The sequence below is a fragment of the Anopheles maculipalpis genome, chromosome 2RL (genome assembly GCF_943734695.1).
Source record: "Anopheles maculipalpis chromosome 2RL, idAnoMacuDA_375_x, whole genome shotgun sequence".
Taxonomy (NCBI): Eukaryota; Metazoa; Arthropoda; class Insecta; order Diptera; family Culicidae; genus Anopheles; species Anopheles maculipalpis.
Window position 1 is genome coordinate 45,419,904 of NC_064871.1, and position 24,743 is coordinate 45,444,646.

Below are 24,743 nucleotides of genomic sequence, written 5' to 3' on the forward strand. Positions count from 1 at the left end.
TTGATTTAAACTACAGTCCCAAATCAAACGAGACAGCATGGAATAGCTCTGTGCGTACGGCTGCTGGGCCTCAAATCGTGTGGAGAAGAAAGATACGAACGTACACCAAACACTGCGCTTCAAGCAACGCTATGCTCCATGAAGTTAAAAGATCTCAGCACAAGGAAGACTTCTTGGGAGTATCTTCTGGACAGTGTTTCTTGTTCTTCCAAGGCTCTCGCACATGCGAGAAAAAGCGTACCAAGAGAGGCAGGGAGGCACTATAATAATTATGATTTTTGTTTTCTGCTGGACTCAAAATTGCTGCTAAGAGCTTGCTGAGGAACTTGTTCTACCACACGTTTTTTTTTTTTCAATTCAACCATGTTTTAGAGCCGTTAGTGTGCTGATTTGGAGGTGATCATTTTTGAAGTTATTGGGCATAAAGATATAAACCCTACATTCCTACGACTCTCGCTACTATCATCCCTCAAATAACGAAAGAAATCCTCTGAAGATATGTCAAACTTTGCCCTCCGTGCTCTGAAGCCATCATACCATACCATCCCGTGCTGGTATGATAATTACGTACCTTTATTCTCATTCTTTACGATGCAGTATTCGGGGTTTGTTTTTTCTTCTCCAAACTCCAAAAGAAGGCGGCACCAGCCAAACCCGACATTTCAAAAATGACCGACAACTGACGACCGATCCAGCCTTTCACTGAAGTGCATTTAATGTCTTATGATATTTCCCCCTCACGTGTCTTTTGCTGTCCAGTAGTGCGGAATAGCAGCAAACGTCACGCACATCCAAAATAAGCTGCAATAATCAAGCAATAAGAGGATCAAATTCCAACTTCCATAAAGAAGGAACCTGAGTACAGGAACGCAAACCGAAAATGCATGCTTCTGCTCAGACGTTAGAAACATTAGCATGTCAAGATAGAAATCACTGTTTTAAGCATGTTGATGGTAAGGTTCAAATTGCTTTACGGCTTGCAGAGTAAAGGAAGACAAGCCTAACGACTACTGACTGCGTTGTCTTCTTGTCAATCAATCGACCAATTGTTGCGTATGCAACCAGTCTGTGTGCAATTTTGAGTGAAGTGTAGTCAAATTGGATTCTTTTGTTTGCAGCAACATGGTACGATCGGTTTTGGTTTGCAATTTTTTTGACATTTGCTTGATCTTCACACGATAGGACCGAGGATCAAATCCCTTCCGAATCGTTCTCCCGTATTGAGGGCTGACTATCCAACTACGGAGTATCAAAATGTCTTGGCATGACCTTGACAGTCGTTAAGGCAAGAAGAAGAAGCCTTGGTACATAATCATTATTTGTAAGTAATCATGTTAAGGATTCAATAGTTTGAAAATGTTCACAACTAATTGGATTTGTAGAATTATTGAACTATTCTTATACACAATACTTCAGCGACAGCATCTGTCTTCATCCTAGTCATGCTAGACTGTAGAACTGGAAACAGGACAAAAACCATCGAGTCTCATGATAAATTGTAGGCGCTACAATTTAAATGACTTGGACGGCAATTACACGCAGTTGCGTTCGCGAGAAACAGTACCTCGTAAAAGAAGCTGCATCGTCACGATAGCGTGGCCCTGATCGTACGACCGATCATAAAGACGATGCTGCGGAAAACAAACCTAGAACAAGCGTACGAACACGCCATTAAAAAACGAGTAACAGATCTTACGTTACAGCGCCACGGTTCTATGATCTGTAACGAAAGGTATGAAAACTATTTAACGTACACCGTCATCTTCTCGTTTCTGCGCCTTACACAAGATTCTTGAAACCTGGTATAGAAGATAATGATGGATCCATTCTTTCCAGCAGTAGTCCACTGATTGCTTGGATTACAAGTTGAAGGTCATTCGATTGGGTCACTTCCTCATCAGATTGTTGGGCGACAAAACCACACGTACAACAATATGCAATCAACAGGCGAAGAAAAACGCGGCTTGGGTGTAGGCTTGCAACTCTTTTTCCTCGACCTGGCACTGGCTTCTTCGATGGCGCCGAGCGAACAAACCAGCAACCACCAACCTCGCAGAGATACTGAATGCCGGGGATGAAGTAACCACCTCGGTAACGCTGCATTACATCTCTCAGCCGTGCCGATTTAATCCTCGCGTCGCTCATTTGCATATTATTCAACTAATTTGTCATCTCGTTTCTCTTTCGGGCTGCACCAACCATATGGCCACGCTAGCCGCTAGTCAGCTTTCTTCCATTCCACGGATCTTCTTCCGGTCAATATTTGATTTTGTTTTCATCAGCCACTCATCCGAACTTGAGCCAACCGTCCGAGCCAGCCGACGACAGACAGGCTACAACACAGCGTTGGTCTCGGGCGCACATGTGTTACACACGGCCCGGTCGGGCTGTGCACTGCATTCTCCCTCATGGTGCACTTTCACCATGTCACTGCTTGGCACCACCCGGTTGTTGCACTCCGGTAGGGTGCACCGGTTTTGTTTTAACTGCTGCGTTCGGCAACACAAACGAGGTCGTACCTGCAGCAAATCGCTCCGCGGCTCTCATTTGTCAAATGAGCCGTTTCCTCCCGACAACCGGTGTTCGGCCGGTGTCATAATAGAGATAGAGAGCTGCGCAAGCAAAGAGGCTCAAGCGGACTCTAGCAAGTGACACCTTCTGGCGAGATACACTAAAGCCAAGGCTTATGATTGAGCAGGATGTAGTTACAACGGGGCCTTTTCGTATTTACATGCGGTCATGTGTGGGGAGAAATCAGAACATGCCGTATCGAACATGGAGAGCAAATATTTATTTATACTATTAGGCTTGTTTGAAGATCTCCTGCATTCAATGTGGCTTATAAATAGAAGATCTTCAATCATGGTGGATAATCAGAGGAGCAGTGATGCGAAATTAACTACGCATTTTAAACCAACGCATCGATAGTTTGAAGTCAGTGCCACAAGACAGGATTTTTGAGATAAACAACCATACTTCAAAGAGTTTTGGAGCTTATAGTTGGAAGACATGCAACGTTTAAAGGTAGAATTCGAATCTGTTCCACTTGATTAAGTCAATTTTGCGTAAACCTTGCAAGTTTCAGTAAAGGATTTATCTTCATAACTTCGATAACACAGCAGCAAGAAAAGATATCAAAATCCTCATGGAACGAATGCAATTTAAAGCAACAACCCTGACCACAGCCTACGATTACTTAACACCACTTTGGTGCATCATCATTCCATTCGTATGCGACAATTATGTGGTCCGCTCGAACTAATTGAAGTCATTAAAGCCTATTGCTCGGAGCACATATTACAATCCATACGTGCAAAATGCCATCATTATTCAGCGCGATCGCGGATTTTCACACGATCTAGCGCACCCGCTGCTCCACCGCTAGAACTGTCGGCGTCAGATTTTGTTTGAAAACCACTCGAAGGCTTCAACCACAAACTGTGGCAAAACATACGCTTGTCCGATACGCTTGTCTCAAGCCTGGCAATCAGAAATTGATTCACACACACCACGGTAGAAGTTGATGGAGTGGTTTGTATGTGGCTTCATTCATGCAAACTTCACGAGAGTGAGTATTTTCCTGACTTGAAGGGCTTGACACAAATTCCACAACCGGATGATCGTGCACGGTCATTGCATCCGATGAAGTCACACATACCCATCCCATATGTCCACACTAGAGCAGCTTCGAATGCTAATAGCTCCGCACCTAATTGCGATGAGGCAAAAATTGAAACTGACGGAAGAATCGCATCGGATTAAACCGGGGCGTTCCAGGTCCGTGCTGTGCTGAATGTGGTCACACCTGTAGGTGACATCGAGCATGTAAACAAATGCCTCCACATTGGAGGAGTGGTTTGAAAACTCCTATTAAGATGGATGAATCGTATCTACTCCCAAGTTGAGCCGAACTTGTAAACTTGTAAATAAATCTTTACATCCGCAGTGATGCAGTGATATTCGAGTTTGGGTAGACATTTTCCAAGTGGAACAACAACAAAAATAACGCAACAAAAGTCACCGGAAAATGCGCTAGCTAAATTTGATACCCTCTAGTTTCTGCTTTGTTACATCCGCTATGCTCAGGGTTTGTTGCGAAAGGAAGAGACCTCTTAAGTAAGGAATTCAAAATGAAATTTGAGACCTAGAGAGCAAGGATTTTTTTCTACTTTGCCGACTTTGTTGTCGACTATTTAGGAAGCCTTATAATTACAACAATATTAACATTTTTTCACAAAAATTTCTAGAGTCTTAAAACTTACTGTTTTGTATTAATTTTTTAAGGAACTCTGTCAAACGTCTGTCAAATCCAATCTCAATCGAGACTTACTACAACTTTGCCCCAGATTGTCTATCATCTACCGTCAATTAATTTTCGGGACGAGAGCAAAGCAAGAGTCTTATTATTGTGATCATTCGGTTTCACATCAGCCAACGCTCTCCAAAGATTTAAGCTATTCCGATAGAAGAAGTGCATACCGCCAGAGCCAGAGAAACGGTCGTGCCGACGACAAATCGCGCCACGCACGAAACTTTACCCTAAAACTGTCAAACGACAAAAAAATTAGGGGTTTGGACAAGTTTTGAAGACCCCAAGGAGGAGGAACATACCCCGACAGCAAGTAAAAGTCTGCTCCGTACAGGTTGCTTGAAGTTTGTGTTTTGTCGGCCGACCCACAAAAAAAGGTAAATGTTGATCTTATCTTGAAGTGCGTTTGGACCGCAAACGAGCCGAGTTTGAGAGTTTGTGGCACGACTGACACGCACACACATGGCTTATCAGTTATGGAAAGATAAAAACTGTTCGCTTCGATGGGGACAAACTAATGAAAACGCTCGAGAAACGCACACAAGAATACAGAAATGAGTATTGAGTGTTTGAGAACGATTAAATGTGGGGTTTTGCAAAGAAGGGGCATTACATGTAAAAAACGGCGTTTCTTTCCAAGCGCCAATTTGTCTACGCTGTTAAAAAGCGCAAACGAAAACGTTAAAGGGTATTCACCATTAATGAGAGGATGGACTTACAAACTCGACAAGTAAGTGTTGATTCTGATATGGCATAAATGTGTTTGAATATTTTTTTTACGCCTCATATATCTGCGTACTGACGAGTAGAAACATTTGTGCAAATAGGTGCGCTGATATGGAACTGTTCCAATCTTTTTTTTTTTTTTTTTGTATACTATCGATAAAACACTCCACTGTTTTATCTAAACGATCAAGTGAAGGTACGTCAATCACAATCAGTTTCATCCTTGAAAACGTCCTTGGCGAAGAAACCTGGTGAAGAAAACTCACTCACTCATCCACCAAATTACTTGCACAAATTTCATTACTCATTATCTATTGTTCTCGACTCTCGACTTTCACCCCATTTGCTGCCTGCGCTGTATCAAACAAAACCCGGGAAGAAACTCAACGAGCCACGTCAGCGGCTACGCATGTTGATTACCTTTCCCAAACACCCCTGCTTGACCGATCCTTCAACCCGTTCGGGTTAATCCCGGGTGCAGACAGAAGCTGTCTAAGCACTGTTCACCGAAAAACGGTAGTTCATATTTCATGCCGCCTTCTTGACGTCAAACGGGCAGGTTAGTGAGATAGACAACATTTCAAGCGCCCGAATCGCCCAGTGCACGCACACAGGACAGTTTAAATATTTAACTTTGAAACGCGTTTGGCCGAACTGTAAAAGAGTTATGCCGCCGACATAATCCCAATCGATCGGTGCTACCAGTTAACGTGTAGGACGCTGGATTAACCCTTCGCCGATGGAAGGTGCACCCTTGGAAAGTCATTTACCAAAGGGCGTAAGTGAACGAGCGATGCAAATAAACAATATCACATTATGTGCATGTGCACATACCCTCGAGTCGTGCAGCAGATTAGGTTTCCGTCTAATGGGAATGAGTGTTTAACATTTCGACTCTTTAAACAATGTTGCTCAAAACGTTCAGATGTTTGCCTTCTTTTTTCCGGCCAAATTGTGCCAAATGGTGAAAATTTAGTAATGGGCACAACATACAGAGTTTCTTATCTGATTTCTGGATTTATAGTACAGCAATAGTCGTTGAGTTCAGAATTCTGAAATATTTAGGCCAACGTTCTCACATGATACCCCGATGTTAGTTTCCACACTCCTGCTGAGGTCGGAACCTCAGGGCTCAAAGACTCAGAACTTGAGGCCTCGGGACTCGGAGTTCTCGGAACCTGCAGAGGAGGTCTTGTCATCAATCCTTGACTACATTATACTTGTAATTGGTTCCTCAATCCTACGTACACTAAGAGGAACAATCACAATTTATTGTACTAACCAAGTGAATGTATGTGCTACTATTGTGATATCTGATACCATTCTGAGTGCAAGTAATACTAGTATTAAGCTTAATGAAAAAGCCCTGTATAACACGAGCCTGTTTTCATTGTTGTAACCTTTAACTCGGTGTCCGGAAGAAAGACGCGATAAACACGAACGAGAGAAAAAGAAACATTTAAATACACAACCCGTCCTTGGACATTTTTATTAATGAAGCAGTTAAGATAGAGACCACAATTCCTGGAAAAAAAACATCACTTCTAACACAAAGCAACTCTAAGTTTGCGGAATTAAAACGGGACATCTGCAACTGTGTTTTTTGTGCAAACTCGGTTGTTTCAGCTGCATATTATGCACTCGCTGCACGAACTCAACGTCTGTGCATGTATGTGTATGTGTGTTGGTCATTTGCTGGAAAAAGTGTCAACCATTTTCTTCTTCTCACTAATCTTATGACTGGACGTGGTAAAACAAACGCAACGCTCGATGGTTTGACGTGCGGTCACAAATAATAATGCTGACCTAGCCACTAGACGTTCTTTCTAACTCGTACACCTCCGTGTGCACACTTGCAATGTCTACAATGGAACTCGAGGAAGAAAAAAAAACCCCTCTAAACATCATCATGTATGCTCAAGTGCACCTCCGTACCAGGAAATTGCTCGGTGTGTTCCCTGTGACCAATGAAGAACCATCCCAGAATTCGACGAGTACAACGCTCACTGCACCAGGAAAACGAAAACACACCTGTTCTGAGGCATTGAAGAAAATGTGGAGAGAAAAAAAAATCATCCACTGGAACTACAACGTGCGCTAGCACAGGTAGTTAGTTGCATGATTAATCGATGCCTCATCGACGAACCAACCCTTTGCCTAATGAGTTCACACAAGCGTTCCGGCACGCCGTTAATGAACGTCAACCGGTCCGTTTCGGATTCGATTCGACGCGTACCGATAAGCAATTGAAATTTCTTGCTGTTGCGTCCTTCCAAAGAGGGCCAATAAATTAGTTACCCTCGCCGTCCGGACTCCGGAGTGTAGAGAATCTCCAATGAGCCGGAAACACGTCACAGCCGAGAGGTGAAAAAGAGGCACACAGAAACCACAAACATGGCTAAGCATATCTGCATAACTTATAATTACCAGTCCGATGAAGATATGTGCACTTCGGAGGTTTGGGAAACTAATTATGTATCGTCTGTGTTTTTGTCTGAGTAGACGCACAGATGCATCGTTGACTCGAAACATTGTGGTATGGAGCTGCAGTTGATTCCTCGAAAGGCCAACCGATATCAATCAAATTCATCAACCAGTATCTGATGAAATGTTTGCACATTCTTCACATTGTTGGCGTATCTACAAGACCTATGCAGATGATGACCGGGTTCACATGCATCCGTATGTGGAGTGGTTACGATACAATGAAAAAGTGAGGAAATGTGTAACAACAGCTGATAAGATAAAGAACCCAATGAATTTATCAATTATTTTAAGTGCAGTCAATGCAGCATTGTGACCACGTGCCGATAGACACAAAGAAGATGTCGCAAGCTTGATAAAATCTTCGTATTTTTAATCAACCTGGACTCAAAAAATACGTGGCAGGTCTTTACGCTTAACACAGTTCTGAATAGTGCTTCAAAGTTTACCAATCTTTCATTATACGAAAAAAAACCCAACTACTGGTACTGCTACCTATCTTACTAATCGCCCTTTATGATTCTAAAGCTCCCATTCCCTTCATAAAGCGATATACTGAGCATGCGATAAAGATGATAAATCTATGTTTTACGTTTGTTCTCTGGTTCAGTTCCTAATCTTAGTCGTTTTCGATGGTTTGAACAAAGCAACAATAAAAGGTTGCTCTGAACACTAACCAAACCTACACACCAACTCCAAACCTGCTCTTAAAAAAGCCCCCAAAATAGACAAAAAAATGCATTCACCTATCTGGCAGTTTCAATCGCCCCCAAAAGAAAGCCTTGGATGACTTGAGAAGCGGGATGAATAATGAAATATTGCTTCATCTCTCGATCGTCCGGAGATGTAAAAATCAGATCAAAAGGTTGTACCTTCAAGCAGACTGGTGACGGGTGAGCGATCAGGGCCTGCCATATGATCGTCGAGATGTATTTTCGCTGATACTAACGTGGCAGAAGGGCATCAGATGGACGACGGAAAGAGAAACACCCGAAATGAGTAGAAGAGCTCCGTACCAGGCGCTCGAAGAAAGCGATAAGATATGTAGATGAAGAAACTCGAAAAAACATTACAATCAAAAGTGGAAGAAAATAGGGAAAAGCAGGGCGGCCCCGGGGAGACAGAGAGAAAGTCACCTTGCAATAATGATGTAGACAAAGCATAAACATACAGGCCCAAGAAACAAACAGACACACACACACACGAAAAGCACTAATTAAAGCATTCACAAAAAAACGATGCGTCAGATGCGATTATGAGCAGGGCAATTGTGGTGTGGCGCTGTGAGCGAGTGAGACGTTTAAGCATAGCTATCTTACAAACTTCATCTACAAAGTATGCTAGACAATAAAGCCTTCAATGATGTTTTTAGATCGTACAAAACAACCCCTAATATTAAATTGTAAGTTAGAGAATAATTCATATATTTTCAAACAGTATCCAATTTCATCCGTTCGCATAAAAATTCATGCAAGTCCATGAAAATCTACTGCGAGCGCATCGATGCTACACATCACCTTGAGCATTACCTCCCGGGGTGTGATCTATTCACAGCTCGCTGCACGATGGATATAATGCCGGTGGGTATTAAAATATTTTGACACCAACCAACACATACACACAGAAGCGAACATCAACTGCAGTGAAATGCTTCTTCCAAGATCTAAGCCCCATGGTAGGGGCGTAAAGTTGATGAATATGCCACTCGCTCGTATCCCAACAGCACATATCGTGCGTTCGGATTCGTAACACCTTCGTTCCGTCAGTTCCCTTTTTTTATTTTTCCTACGAAAGAGCATTGCATCAAGAAGTTGAGCCACGTACCTTCCAGGCTGTAGAACTAAACGCACGGGTCAAAAAACCCAAAAGGCGTCTCTAATGTCCGGACGAAATCCGATCAATACCCGGATGCTTTCCGGCCTGCCAGAAGCGTACGCGGTTGAAGCGGGCCTGAAGTGAAGCCGAACAACAACATTCGAGCAATTATCGATCGAGCGCCTTATTCCGGTGAAAGCTTGCATCGACAAACAATCCAATCGATTCACTGCCTGGCTGAGAGCAACGATAATCTGCTGCATAATTGATTAGCCTCCCAAAAATTGATCAAAAGTCTACATTCGTTAGTGTCTTTATACTTACACGACACTTTTGATTTTACTGATTCCAACAAACCGGAAAGGAAGGAAAGTTTGGAGGCACAATAGACCATTGTGAAATCATTTTGATAATCTTTGTATTTCCGCAGACTAAGCCTGCGATATCTAGAGGTACAGCAGACATCTCACAACATTGATTCAACAATTCTCCAGAGCCTACCAACGCTGGCCTAGGAATACTAAGATATTGCTATAAGCTGACCAATACCATCTATCAGAGTGGATCTAATCAGTGAAACACGCGCACACCACGGAAACTACACCTTTACTTAATAATCTCGTATTTCACGCAAAAATGTCCCCCACAGCGCGCATGACAAGGCTCTAGAACAGAAGCCACCGGGGCGAAGAAAACACCCACGGTAGTTCGCATCGCATCCCTCAACTGCAATCTTCATGCCTGCACGAGCACATCTTACAGCACGCCCACTGCTTTGCCAACTTCCATCGAGTGTGAAGGCTTCGTCCAAGCGATCGTCTTGCAGGATAGCTCTGTGGAGTGATGCACTTTGGAGAACAATATCCCATCTTCCCGTGTTGCATCACAACCAAGGCTCGTAAAGGTTATAAGGAAAATGAAGAACTATAGTTGGAGCTCCCTTTCACACACACACGCACTCCCTACTCCTAGGTAAAAATCTTATCGGCATCGGCCACCCTGTAGACTGGCGAGGTGGCACGTACGCAAATAAGAACCCAGCTCCGTAGGTGTACACACTGCACCGAGGTCTGGTCTGGTCTGGTTTGGTCCGTACAAAAGGTCAACAAACCAGCCAACGTCAGGGTGACGTCTTCTCCACTGTTTTATGACAGCCACAAAACCGAGGCGACAGCCCTTAAGCCTATCCGCATGATTGAACTGTGTGGCGACAGTGAAGACGTTTGCTCCGACACGCCGAGGTAGCGAATGGGATCCGCGTTCGATTGTGTCCAACCGAATGGAAGTAAGCGTAAGACGGTAACATAAAAAAGGGGCCTTCCCGAGATAAAGATACGAACACCGAAGTTGAATGTGACAGGCATCATGCGCGGGGTAGAAGAATTAAGGTAGACCTCCGGCCAAGAAGCGCACCAAAGAATGGCTCGTAAAAACGGATACTAAGCGTACGGGAACGTGCACTCCGATACGGGAGTGTGGCAGAAGACGGGCCAACCACGGATGAAGGTCGGAGACATTCAATTGCTTGAATCTTGATTAATTATTGATCTACGCGAGGGCTCGTCAAAGCTTCTACACAACCCAAACGCCTAACGATCTACAAACATTCGGAGATGGATTCTGTGGTAGCAAACCTCTCACGCGGGCAGGCTTTGGGACATTAAAAGGAAAAATCAAACATCAACATCCAATTGCTTCGACATCGTTTTGTTAACAAGGTAAGTGGCTTACCAAAAGACAAAAACCTCCCAACGGGGGGTGCCCGCACCAATCAAAGACCGGTGGCCAAGCTGGGATTATCATTATTTTCGAATTATCAGCCATTAGTTTTAATCGAGTGTGCATTAGTGTGGGCCCCCACACACTCAACCGAATGTTGCAGTGTTTTGCTCAAACAACGGCCGGCCACAATAGGAAAGTCGGTCAGAAGTCGGCAAAACGATAAAAAAGCAACACGCAAGAAAGCAGCAGATTTCTGTGCGACCCAGAGGGAAACAAAACAGTTTTGGCTAAGCGAATGATCGACAAATGACACACTTTTTCTCCCTTTAGGAGATTTCCGAAAGGAATAAAGGAGAAATAATGGAACGAAAACGACACATACTGTCACTTCGATCCGGTCCCGCACTGATGTTTGATCTTTGGGTGTGTAATTAAAAGTGACTTAGTAGTTGTTTAAAAGGAATTAGCTGGGGAAAAAATTGATAAAACGTTACATTTGATTTGCTCGTTACGGCTTGTTAACGTGGGCACCGCTCTACACTGTTGGTTGGCTTATAAAGCAACTGTTTGTGAAAGTTTTTTTTAATTGTACAAGTTACAGCTTCGCATATTAGCTTATCAATTCAGCCTAAGCAAACACAACGTTCAACCTGCAATTATTAAACTTCTACGGCATTTAATTATGTTGGGGACTGAGAAAAACCTCATTGCGAAATGCGTTACTAAATTCTAGATATTCGCATGATAAATTTACAACTCGTCCATTAACGCACGGTTACAAAATGATTGTCCAAACGATTCTAACCTTAGAAATTTGTGAACAATTTTCCACATAACCAAACTACACAAAACACAAGCGTAAGGCACGTATAAATGCCTCCCGTACCAAGACTGTGTCGCTGAGATAAGGTGTAGCCTACGATAAAATACGAACCAGATGGTAGTACGCCTATCTTTGCCCTAGAATCGAATCTAACACAGATCGGAGGTTCGCGAATCGGTACACACAGCGGCAAAAGTATCTTCCCAATATCATCATCCCGATCCTGGATGCCTACAGCAAATTTATCCGCGTAATTTTACGACGACTTCGACCACACGCTCCTATCCGAAGGCTCGATCTGTGGCGCATAAACTATAAACTATCTTGCTAACTATCGATCGGCCAGGCCTATCGATTGCCGGCCATCGACAGGGTCGTCGATCGATAAAACGCAACAACGCAGCGCGCGTACGATCGATGGCAAATCCCTCCCAACTTCTTCACGGTCGTCGCACTTACCTGCTGATGAAGGTGGTCCGAGGTGTCTTTACTGCTGCTGTTGGGCCGAACCACGTCCGGCACGGGGCACCGGCACTCATCGCACCCGTAGCACGAAGAAAATTAATCCCACCAGAAAGATATAGCCTTACTCGCTGCCCAGATCTGCCCGAAGTTCGGCGGCAGAAGAGGAGTCCTCCTAACACGAAGCAATATTTTCCAATTTACCACCACCACCAGCCACACACTGCCACACAAACTCGGCGATTCGCTTTTTCGCCTTTTTTTTTGCTATTCTTGCCAGAAAGAACGCGTTGCAGGAGATATTGTAGCCGTTGCCGAAAATAAAAACCTTCTCCCGAGCACGTTTAAGATCTTTTCCAACAATCTTGCACACTCACTGTAAGAATTCCCCCTGCTGGACCGATTGTTGGACCGGTGTAACACTGCTAACAGCTCCGCTTTATTATTGCTTCATTATACCACTATTTATGGATAATTTATAATTTACTGCCATATTTCACTACCGCGCATACCAACATCGGTTGGAAGGTTTTCACACAAGCCACATACACCAGCACTAGCGGATCACTTTAACCGAAGCAGAAGACATTCGAGAGAACATTCGCACTATCTGAAGATGCTAAGCATTGGCCAGAATCATTCACTTCTTGCACGTTGATATACTATTTTTTGACTCGATTTTTGATGTTTACTAACAATGGATGCACGAGGACGTAAAACCGAGAATGCCAACAGAACGTTTCACCGCTCCGCTCACTTTTACACCTTCCGTTGCTGGGTGATCGGGATGGACTAATGTGGCAATCTATTTATCGTTGCGAGAAAGTTTTGTGGTTGTTTTATGGGATTGTGGCTGAAAATAAAACAGAAAGGTGCATAAATCAGACCGATGGAATGGTACAAGTGGAAAGTAAACAAAACGTCAAGCAATTTGTGTTCGCGACTATCTAAGAGTGGTAGAATTTATAGTTCTAAATACACCGTGGAGATGTTCCAATTTTAAGTGCTAGAACATAGATTTAAAGTAGAACAAAGTTGATCGCTTTAAATAGAGTGGATTTGAGTGTCCTCAAATTAGGGTCAACGTGGGTATTGTTAACTTAAGTTAACTTAAACTTGTGTTTAAAAGCGATATATCAACCTAACACTCAGGCACTAATAAGATTTAGAGATTAACAAACCATTCATCTAAAATGTTACTGAATACTAGTCCAGATGTCTTCAAACTTTTTTGATACGAAGGCCACTCAGACACCAACATTATGCATAGCGAAGAACTAAAGACGATGGCTAAAACCTTGAATATCTTATATAGAATTCTACATCACGATAAAAGATTTTTGATTGGCCAGATTTTGATGATGATTGGCCAGATTCCTAGAGTCCTTGCCGTGTGATAGCGAAAGAATGTAAATGATATTTTGACAAATATTTTTCCTGGGTTGGTCTAGTGACTAGTCCAGACTTCCAGAGAAAGCAATAATGGCAGGTCAATCGCTCCATAGGTTTTATTACCAAGTAGAAAATATTTTTTTTAGACAGCAGCGTAAAATATTATACCAATACATATTGAACAAAAGTGTGCATTCTATTCTGTTCGTATCAAAAAATTAACTTCTTCAATCTTTTGTCTACTTTCAAAACCTATCAGACGCTTTTTTATCAGATTTTTCAAAGTTAATGTTCATAGTAAATATGATTTAAATTATTCGTAATGTCTCTGCGGGTTTAGAGACTCCTGAGCTAGGTTTAACACTAGAACCGCCGGGCTTTTCAACCTTACTAGAACCGCCATATGGGACAATTTTGTCCCATTTGTTATGTATGCATATTTTTACATGTTTAGGTAATAAACCTAATGGTTTCTTGTGGTAAAATAATTCATAAACATCATTATTAGGTATAATAAAGCTTTGCTAGCAACTCAATCAATAATAATAAAATCAAATTAAGGTAATTGTTTGATCATATCAACTGTCTAACCCAGGATATCAAGGGCAGTTTTCTTTACAATAATATAAAATTATAGGACTTTTAGTGATAAACGCTTATAATTATTCCTTACAGGGTTGAACGACAGTAAATCTAGGCTAAGAGTTATAAATTATTTAAACAATCAAATGATAAGTAGGATTTTTATGATAATAATACAAATCTTATGTTCTAAGCTGTTTGAGTCTACGCGGGCATCTGTGACTCCCTTTAGAAACATTTCAAAAATTAGATGTCAATACAGCTCTACATAGCCAAAAGAAGAGGACAAAGTTTTTTTCGAAGCAAAAGGAATACCTAAATTAATTATTTCAAGCATCTATAACCCATTTTTCTTGGTATCTGGACAAAATATTGCATTGCTTCATCAAAACCTAGCTCACATGAAACGCGTACGTACTAAACTCTTTTAGTACATTTTTTTTATATACTGGTCTATTGCATGTGAAGCATTCATTAGAAATTTTGCCCTCGTAACAAGACGTTTGAACCTGATAGCGCCGACGAGAACCTCCAGCACCTGACACAGGCAAGTTAGCGTTGGTGCTCTTCTGGAAGAAAATCTGGTCTAGATATCTTTTCTTTTGTAAGTGTTTTGTACAAAACCCAAGCATTGACCTCCATCGGCGGTTCTAGTGTTAAACCGACTGTCCAGCAGAACAGTCCACTACTCCCATCCTGCTAATTTATTGAGACAACACAATTTACGTGCTTTCTAAATGCCCATCAACAGGCAAGGCTTTCCATTTGCAAATCAGTTTTCTGCAATTATTTTCTCTAAGTTTATTGCCCAGTTAAAATTAACGTCCACTCACGTCCATCAGCATCGTGGCAGCATTATGAGAATAATATTGAACCATCCGCTAACAGCTAACATTGGCCATAAAAACTCATTCACTTTAGCACATGAAGCCAACTACATTCTCGGTAAAAAAAAACAATCAACTGCATCGATATTCTATTAGCGTAACTTTCGCCACAATTGTGGCCCAGTGGCAGAAGTAAGGGGGAAAACATATGCGCACACACACACACATTCAGCTGGCCACCAATTGTGGCTCATCACCATCATCTGGCTGATGGTTCTGATTTCTTAGTCCAATGAAACAAACACCGCCGAGGAGTTACAACTACCTCGGGCGACGAAAGCAATCGTGAACGCCACACGATCGAGCCGCTAGTTTTATGCTGCGAGACGGTCGCGCAGAGGACAACGGCACATCGCACTATTAAAAATCTCATTTTCTTATCTGCCAGCCTAGCCTCTCAGCTCTCAGTCCAAGCATCCTTTCCTCTACGGGCGACACTCCATTCCTACGGAGCTCCGGTTCAGGTTCAGGTTCACTAGTACCAACAAACGGTGGCACTACGATGCGCCGACATAAGAATGGTTTTTGCCTGTAGGAAAAGTATGAACAAACTCTTGAAGGCATCTTGCACGGCCCTGGCAAGCCGATTACACACTCATAGGCGAACCTGCAGTTAGGGAGGAAGTGCTGCAACCACACTATCCTCGGGTTTGATTTCTACAGTTTTTTTTCTTGCTCCTCTCTCTCTTTCACTCTAGATCTTTTGCCGTTTGCTCGCCCAGCAGCTGTTTTTGAACGGCGGCTCAGTAATCGCTTGTAGGAAATATTGTAAGTAAGTAATTACAATCATAATAAATGAACAACGATGATGAGCGAACAGCGGCCACAGAGCGTGCTTCGGATTGCGTTGATTAATACCCGATTCATGGTTAGTGTTTGTCTGGGGCAGCAAGAAGACGGCTAGAGTTGTGGACCATCGATCTGCATGTAATGCACTTTGGGTACGCTTCTCTCTCCAGCAGATGGTAAAGCCTTGTTTAATGCTTTTGTCGTTAACCAAGAGCGTGATTTAAAAATCGTGCGCACAATTTCACTTTTCAACTTGAGCTGTTCTAAGCTCAGACGCTAAGATGTTCTGTGCTCTTTTGAAGTAACGGCGTTGAAGCACTTAAAAAATGTGGGCTGAGCATTCTACAGCAGCACCACTCCAACTGCTGATAATGATTGAATTATTGCAAGACGAAAACGTTTCAATCATCTCTTGGGACTGAAGAGAGAAACAGAATTCTATCATAACTCGCGCTGCTACACTATCCATATGAAAATGATGGAAAGAGGAACCTAAATCTTTAACACTTGAGCTTAAGAGTTGAGATTGTTCCTCACAAAAAAGACACAATTGTTCCTTCTGAAGTTCAGAAGAGCTCCCTCCGCTTTGCCAGAGACTCTACTAATGCTCGACACGAAACTAACAAACTTCAACAAGAGCAGTAATGCAACAAACTAACACAAATTGCGCTTTAAACGATTCTATGCAATAACAACAACTACACTATCGACACAAGCCTTGACATTATGTGAACGAGTCAAGTTCCTGTAGCTCAAACGAGGAACTCCAATGCTGTGGAGCACAGAGCATCAACGAATCAGCAATTCTAGCAGTAGAACAACATTGTGTACTATCTTCACTCGATCAAGATTTACAAGATTTGAATTGGGATGTGTAATAATTTTGTTTATAAACCTCGTAAATAATCTTACCAGCTTGTGCAAAGGCTGGTAAGAACGACAATTAACGACTAAACCCATCCCAGAGAAGATGCCCTGCCGGTTTGAACGTTCTTGACCAAGGACGCACCAACTTTTGTTCAAAGACAAGAGCCAAACCGATCTGCGAAATTCGTTGCGTGGTGCAAAATTTGGCTCGTAACAGCAGAAAACCGGTCACCGGGAAATGGATGGGGATGCTGCCATTCATCAAACAAAACACAGGCAAGACACACCAGTCTGAGCAAAAGGGACAGTGGCGGAAGCCACCCGAAACGAAAACGATCCATTCCTTGGCAGCCCTCGTCGTCTTCGGTGCTGTTTGTGGACCATCGATCGAGGGTACGATCACGTTTTCGGAGCTGGCATTATATCATGGGACCTTGGTGGGTCAAAGAATGTAAGACCTTCCACAAAAAAGTAGCTGTTGATGGAAGGAAGGAGGAATGTTTTAGGCACGAGGATTTCTGCCCGCTCGTCTGGACTGCTGCCACATGCCCCTGGGAAGATGGCTCGAAATAATTCGAGCTATCGCCAAACCTCCAGAGTACCCAAAAAACTAAGGATGAAAAAAAACACGAACGACACACTCAACAGGAACAAAGATCGTTTTTTTTTGCGTCCCTGGTTATGTTTCGGGTTAACTTTTCGCGTGCGATTGTCAGCCAGCGGGCATTCTGTATTGAACGCACGCAACGCGGAACTTCGCATTCGCAAAACCGGTACCCAAACGGTTCCTCCAAAACTGAAAGCGAGGACATCCAGGAACGAAACGGTCCGGTTATGGTGAAAAAACAACACAAAAAATCACGAATCGTCAAACGAGCAAATGGTTGCCACTCGTAACTTCTGCATCCACCACGGTTGAAGGTCATTGGATGGAGAAACAACACCCGTAAGGGTTTTTGGGTTCTTGTTAACTATGCTTTATATAGTCGAGCTATGGTTCCGTGTAGAGCGCCAGCATGTGTATCAGGAAATGGAGTTCAAATTGAAGTTATTGCAAAAAGTTGAAGTTACAGAAATAAATAAATTTTAATTTTATTTGTGTATGTCAATATCTAGAATTCATAAAGAAATAGTTAGAACTACCTTTTCTGAAGGATGTTCATGTAAAATCTAAGCTTTTTTCCTAATTTCAGAAGGTACATTCCCATATAAAATTGCTATATCATCGAGATTTCAAAAAACGAAGTTATCAACTTCTTCTATGCCTTCAAACTCTTCCGCCTCACAACGATCGCCAAGAACATGAATCCCTCCTCACATGAATCTCACTAAATAGCGCGAATAATAAACAAACCGTCAATCCGAGATCCATCATTCGGACTCTGTGACTTTGTTGGTCCTGGTGCGTTGTGTACTTTTCGCGCCATCATCTTTTCTTCAGAATACACGCTGTCCGCCGATATATCCGTTCCGTCCAGCATAGCTTCAAGAACCGCTGGCGGGATTGTTGCGACATTCTCTTCACACTTCGTTTTTCTTTTTGCACGATCGCACATTTTGCAGCTTTAACTCTATTGGATCATCTGATTTGTCAACGCTGAAGTGTAATGAACCTCTTGGCATGTTATATTGTATTGGGGAAGAAGAAAAAAAGGTTTCAAATGGCACACTTTAGCGATTAAAGCATTTGTTAAAATGTATTCCATGCAACAGGATACTTTTACGTTTACTTCGTTCCCTTTGAGCATCGCTTCCAATGCATCCATAAACTTCAAGTCGACAGTTGCATATTTTCTTATAACCCTTTTGCCGAACATCCAAACCAGGCTCCGCACCAGCAAAGCCGTTTCTCCGTCATTGGAGATGACTTCGTCTTGCGCTTAGTTCCGCTCGATACCTTCGCCAACCGTATTATGAATGTCCAATCCCAAAACCCGCCAGAAACGAGTTTGTATGTTTGTTTAAAGTTTAGTCACGTTGCTCGCGGGTACTGAAAGATCCCAACGATCCCGGGAGAAGACCACAAGAAACCACCACTCGGTGTCTTCCTACATTCAGCAGCAGCAACAACAACGGTACCAAAAATGGCTCTTAAAAAAGGGATAAAATGAACCTTCGAGACACAGGATGCAAGACGACATTGAACAGCGTGTGCACGACATTTGAAGTCTTGGATGGAGCGACCGTTCGCCGAGCTCCAAAAAGGATACCTTTGAAGCGTCGCCATCCACATACATCAAATGCGAGGCATGGGCAAACGAACGATCGGTGGATCGGTTTTTGGGTTGCCCACTTAAGTTCAATTTTCCACAAGTGTAAACAACCGCCTGGACGCATTTAATTAATTGCCCAAGAACAGATTTCAACGTCTGTTTTCTGAACGGCCCCAGTGGACGGCAGTGTGTTTGCGTTAATGGAGATTCCCTTTCCGAGCTTTAGCAACCGAGGAAATGCATTTTGTGTCGCAAAAGTAATGTCCGAATGGGAGTTTTGAGTTGAAAATATAGCGTCTTCCTTCTACCATAAATCATTAAATGTCTGATGTTGTCCTGGTTTTTACTGGTGGATATAAAATTTGTCATAAGTGAAACAGTCCAATTTATGACCATTATTAAGATCACCTCAAATAATATTCTGGAGAACATGAATAGTTTCTTACAGAATACAAGTCGTTTTGCAAGAAATTATTATTTATAAATATTCATGAACTTTTCCTTGACCATCAAATCATTAATGTAATAAATGTCTTAAAAGGCAACAGTATGACAGAATCCAGATAAAATCAAGTGCATTGCAGCAGTGAAATGAAAGGTTTCTCTGCTTCATGTTTCCTCAAGAAATTGTGCATCGTTTTTTCCCCCACACTAGTAAAACATTAAAAATTCATCATAAAAAATCAACCCCACGCAGAATCATTAACAATATTGTGAAATTTTGGTAGAAACCCACATACTCGAAATACCAAACACTGCACCTGATTTGCATTTGCACCTTTTTCGCTGGCCAAACCAATGCTTCTCCACCCATTTCCGTTCCATCCATCTTCCCCAAAACATCACACATTCTAGTTTCGAGCACTTTTTTCGCTGGCTTTTGCTCGAAGAAAAAAACTGAAGCTAATAATCGTAAAAACAGCGCACCGATATGGAAATAGTTGTCGTAAAATCGCGATTCCCGAACGAGACGAGGGCAAGTTCAAATGACAGCGCAACTGTCCGGAGCAAAAAAGCGAAAAAGCACTGATGGAGGGAATGAAAAGTAATGCGCGTGAAGCATCGATCGCACCCGCGTGCGCCCACATTTGATCAAGCGAAAAGTGAGACGAAGTCAAACTTTCAGTGTTCGCGGGCCAGCAAGGCGCGCGTAAAATTATTTGCATACAAATCACAACTGTGGTTTCCAGTTTTACACGGAACCCGCGGATAGTCGAGCAAAACCGCCGCGCCCTAGCCCACAGAACACCTTACCAGGCCGTATAACACCCAAGGCTCATTTGATCGCGTGTGTGTGTGTGTGCTTTATAGGTGGTTAGAATTGTTTATTTCTGGATCAGGTTAAAGTTGACGAAATACTTGCACTGGGGAGCTTACCTGCTGGGTCGATGTTTGGAAAACACTTCACACGTTAGCAATTGGGGTATTGGGGCGACAAGAAGCACACTTTTCCATTGACTTTAATTTTTTTTTCACTTCACAAAAACTCTGCACAAGCTTGCCACACTTTCACGAACTTTGATTAGAAGATCCAGCTTCTTCTTGCTGATATGTTTAACTTCAACTTTTGAAGTTAGATGTGCTGGAGCAACAACGAATCACGATCACTAGCACGCTGTATAACACATCTCCATCGATGGAGGTTCTTTTCATATAAATCTCATCTCATGTGCACAAATTGTAGTGCCTTTTTCAACACTTTTCAACCTCAATCAATAAAGCCCCAATTCATCTAGCTTAACACTTCCTCACTAAGCCTCAAACAACAGCAAATATCACCATTAAAACCTAGCCACTGATTGCTTTGCAATACAATACAAACCACATGCTTTGTTTTAATTTATTGCCTCTAATGTTGATGCGTTTTGCGTCACTTAGCCAGCATAGTCGGAATCACGTTTTTGGGAGTCCCAAAAAACCACATCACGGAAGCATAACAACTAAAAAAAAAAAACACGCACACAAAATCTTTTACGACGACGCGTACACGGGCGCCACAGTTTCCGACCGATCGAACCTAGTACCGCGCTCACAACCGACCGTTACGGCGATAGAGCAAAGACTGTGTGGTCGTGTAGTGCTGGAGAAAAGATTAAACGCCGCGTTGCCTACCACACGTGTGGTGTATGTGTGGCAGCCCAGCCAGCCAGCCACCGTGCAGAGTGGTGTGTCCGTGTGCGTGCACTCGCGAAGCAAGCGAATGCGGCAACGACCGCGCGAGACCGGCAACGAAAACGCATGCAGTTTCGAACCGGTTTTGTTTACCTTTTGTTACGTTGTCGTACGGGTGGGTGCGGGTGCACGGCGAAGGGCCATAGGGTTGTGGAAAGGTTCGCTGGTGGAGCATGTAGCCATGGAAGCTTTTAATCCAGTGGTGTCAAACGTGCTTTATTTGCGTTTGGAAGGCTAAATACTTATTTTAAAAACTAATTATCATGCTTGCTCTCTGCTTGTAAGTTCTACTACTGTTTTTTATCCATAAAAAATCAAATTTTTAACGTCTATTTCGTGCATTGTTCTGAATTGCATGCACATTGCCTGTTTAACTTTAAAAACGATTGCACGCTCCTGTTCTAACCCTTTTTGAGATAAATGAAAAGCACACACACACAGCTAAAACTTCAGTATGTATTCCAGGGGCTCTCAAAATGAGGCTCCTTCTTTAATATTTCAAAATAAAAATGTCTTCCTTCTTGGAATCAACATAACTGGCTTCAAACGATATTAATAGGCAAATAAATTTAAATTTAAAGATGGCAATAAAGCCAACTTTCCCGTAAAATAGTGCTTTAACAATATTGTAAGTTGGTTTTCCAACATATGATGAAGTGTCACAAAAAAAATCATCGGTAAACATAGAAATTACAATCCGGTATGGTTCGGTGATCAAAAAAGTGCACTAACTAAACATAAATTACTGAGGCAGCCATGCAGTGTTCACACCGCAGAGCTAGCCGAAATCTTGTACGCACTATTGATGATAGCAGCGAGACCTTCGGACCAGTACTTCATCTTCACTGATAGCCTTAGTGTTATTGAAGCACTTAGATCTGCAAAGGCTGTTAAGAGTCAGGATTTCCTCACCATCAAAATCATTGAACTGCTTGGCTCAATGTTCGATAAGGCGTTTAGGGGGCTCGCTAATCTGGATCCCTTCTCATTGTGGAATTGTGGTTCTCTGTAGACCGGGCATCGGCATACGAATGATGTCTCGACTGATGTCGTATCATTTTGCGTTGAATGCTCATCTACAGCGTAGAACTCTGGCTCAGGCAAAAGTGTGTGGCTGCGGTGACGGATTCCACGATGTGGATCACCTTCTGTGGTCTTGAGTGGAATTTGAAACCGCAAGACCCTCCTTGTTGAGCGCAGTCGGGAATATCGGCAGACGACTGGGCACAGAAATGAGAGAATTCTTGGCCACCAGTGACCTCCCCTACATGAGGATCATCTTCCGGTTCGCCAGAGACAACGGTCTTGTCCTATGATTCCACTTCCTTAGTATCCTTTCAATCCTTACTCGTATTCCACCATTCCTTTTTTGTTAAATGTTGTGTTGTCTATGTCTTAAGTGTATTTTTTGTAGTGCCACGGGTGATCCGATGATTGGGAAACGGCACTCGAGGTCGATTCCAACACTGCCGTAAAAGGGAGGCAGGCGTTGTTCAAAGTACAGTGTTCTCTACACCAGTCCAGCTTTGACACATTGAGTTTGAAAGCGTTGGCGTCGGGTTAGGAGCGTTTGGCGGGTTCAGTCTCGAGAGTAGTGAAGTCGCTTTTGCTCCTGCGGGATAGAGCTTGTCGATCATCCTTTAATTGGACGTTGACTAGATTGAGCTTGGAGTATCATTGCTGGAATGCACTGGAGAACACGGTACGCAGACAAATAAATGTTCGTGCTGTATTAACAAAGTTTATTTATTTGTTACCGTCGAGACCAAAGCAAAAAGGTCAACAATAAAACGGTCACAACACCAAAATAGCCGGAATTCGGATGTAACCAACCAGCATAAAAACAATAGCCACAACAGAAGAACCGGACCATCAAAACATCATCCTCGAATACATCATCATCATCACCATCACCACAACCATAACCGAGTATGCCCGGGATAAGGCAAAGAATAAGGAGGAAATGCCTTATCAATATGATTCTAAAATTTATTCAACACAAGCGATGTTGACAATACGGCACTGGACCGTCATAATTATTTATAAAAAAATATAAATAAAAATAAACATAAATTAAATACACAATCAATCTATAATTACTACCAATTTTTGCAAAACAGGATTATCTTGTGATCCCCACAATCTTTTTTATACCTAATGCCGGTGATCTTATTTTATTGACGGTAACTGTATTTCTTTCATACTATAACGCCTTACGCATTACTGAAACAAGATTGATTTATTTTTATTTTCAAGTGACAGATTCAGACGACTGAACCTTTAAAAAACAGAAATAATTTAATCCGTAACATCAACTATAATAAAAGGCATTATTGCTTAGAATTTCAACAATCCATCGTAGAGCTCCCCGAAACAGGGTGGACATTTTTGTGTAGGATGTTTTTTTTAATGTAAGTTACCTGTCAACAATGTTTTAAAAATATATAATATTATAATAACATATATAAAAATATCCGATACATAAAGTTTTATGAGTAAAAAATCTTATTTACTTGTGAAGTTAGTTCGCTTCAACCCTAACTAATCTTGAAATAACTCGTCCTGGACACATAGTAACTAAGAAATTGGCATGCTTAATACCTAAACATCTCAATCTAGTTGTATTATGAAGTGTAAATTACTATAAAAAGCTTAAAAATAAGTTATCTACTGTTTACAATATTCTTTTGGTTACATTTGAATAGCACTGATGGTATCGAGCAAACCATGCCCTAGAGGACAATCTGAGTACATCCTCATACAATCAACGCCATTTGCACCGTATTTACGTGCCATAGTATATTCACTTTCCAATTGATCGGTCTCGTGCGGTCTGCAAATGAACAAAAACAAACATACATGTAACCAACGTTTAATCTTTATCACACTTTAGCTCATCACAGTTTATACTTACGTGAATATAACTTCAAAAAGTTCACCAACCAATCCATTATGTCGCAATGATGTTTCGGCAACCTCACAAATGGTCCGCAACAAACAAAACCGACCATTACGGTTCCATCCGGTTAGCATGTGTTCTACCATTTCATAGAATTGCTTCCGGGACGTGTCGGTGTACTCACTGTTAGCTCGATTTTTAAATATTGATTCCGGACGAGGGAAGATGATAGTGGGCAGGATACGATAGTTAGCCTGAATGTTCAACGATAAGTTCAAACTGCGCGGTAGTGGGTGATGGAATCGTACTGGAGACAGGAAACCAAACACCATCTTTGCCACACCACCGTTGATGGGATAGCTCAAGATCCAGCGCTTGGAACGTTGCGCCAGGGCACGATTGGCCGGACACTCAAGCAACTCAGACGATGCATCGACGTAAAATGCGGACGTTAGTAGAAGTAGCGACAGCACGATCGCGTACAATGATTTTAACTGTAAGCGAAGAGATTTCATGGCTTTCTAATGATGCTATCGAAAGCTCCGAAACTGAACGACTGGTAGTTTGAGCGACCTGATTCAACATCAGTACTATGGTAGCT

General features: G+C 42.3%; 2 protein-coding genes across 2 annotated transcripts in view; both read right to left on the bottom strand.

Moving 5' to 3' along the window:
- LOC126557078 (proline-, glutamic acid- and leucine-rich protein 1-like) overlaps positions 1 to 24,743 on the bottom strand; it is a 265,735-nt gene that overhangs the window by 102,837 nt on the left and 138,155 nt on the right. The window lies entirely within an intron of this gene.
- LOC126559052 (uncharacterized) lies at positions 23,935 to 24,657 on the bottom strand. Its single transcript, XM_050215155.1, has 2 exons — positions 24,158 to 24,657; positions 23,935 to 24,076 (listed from the first exon to the last, which is right to left on the bottom strand). Exons 1-2 carry the CDS (start codon positions 24,655 to 24,657, stop codon positions 23,935 to 23,937), a joined length of 642 nt encoding a protein of 213 aa, XP_050071112.1.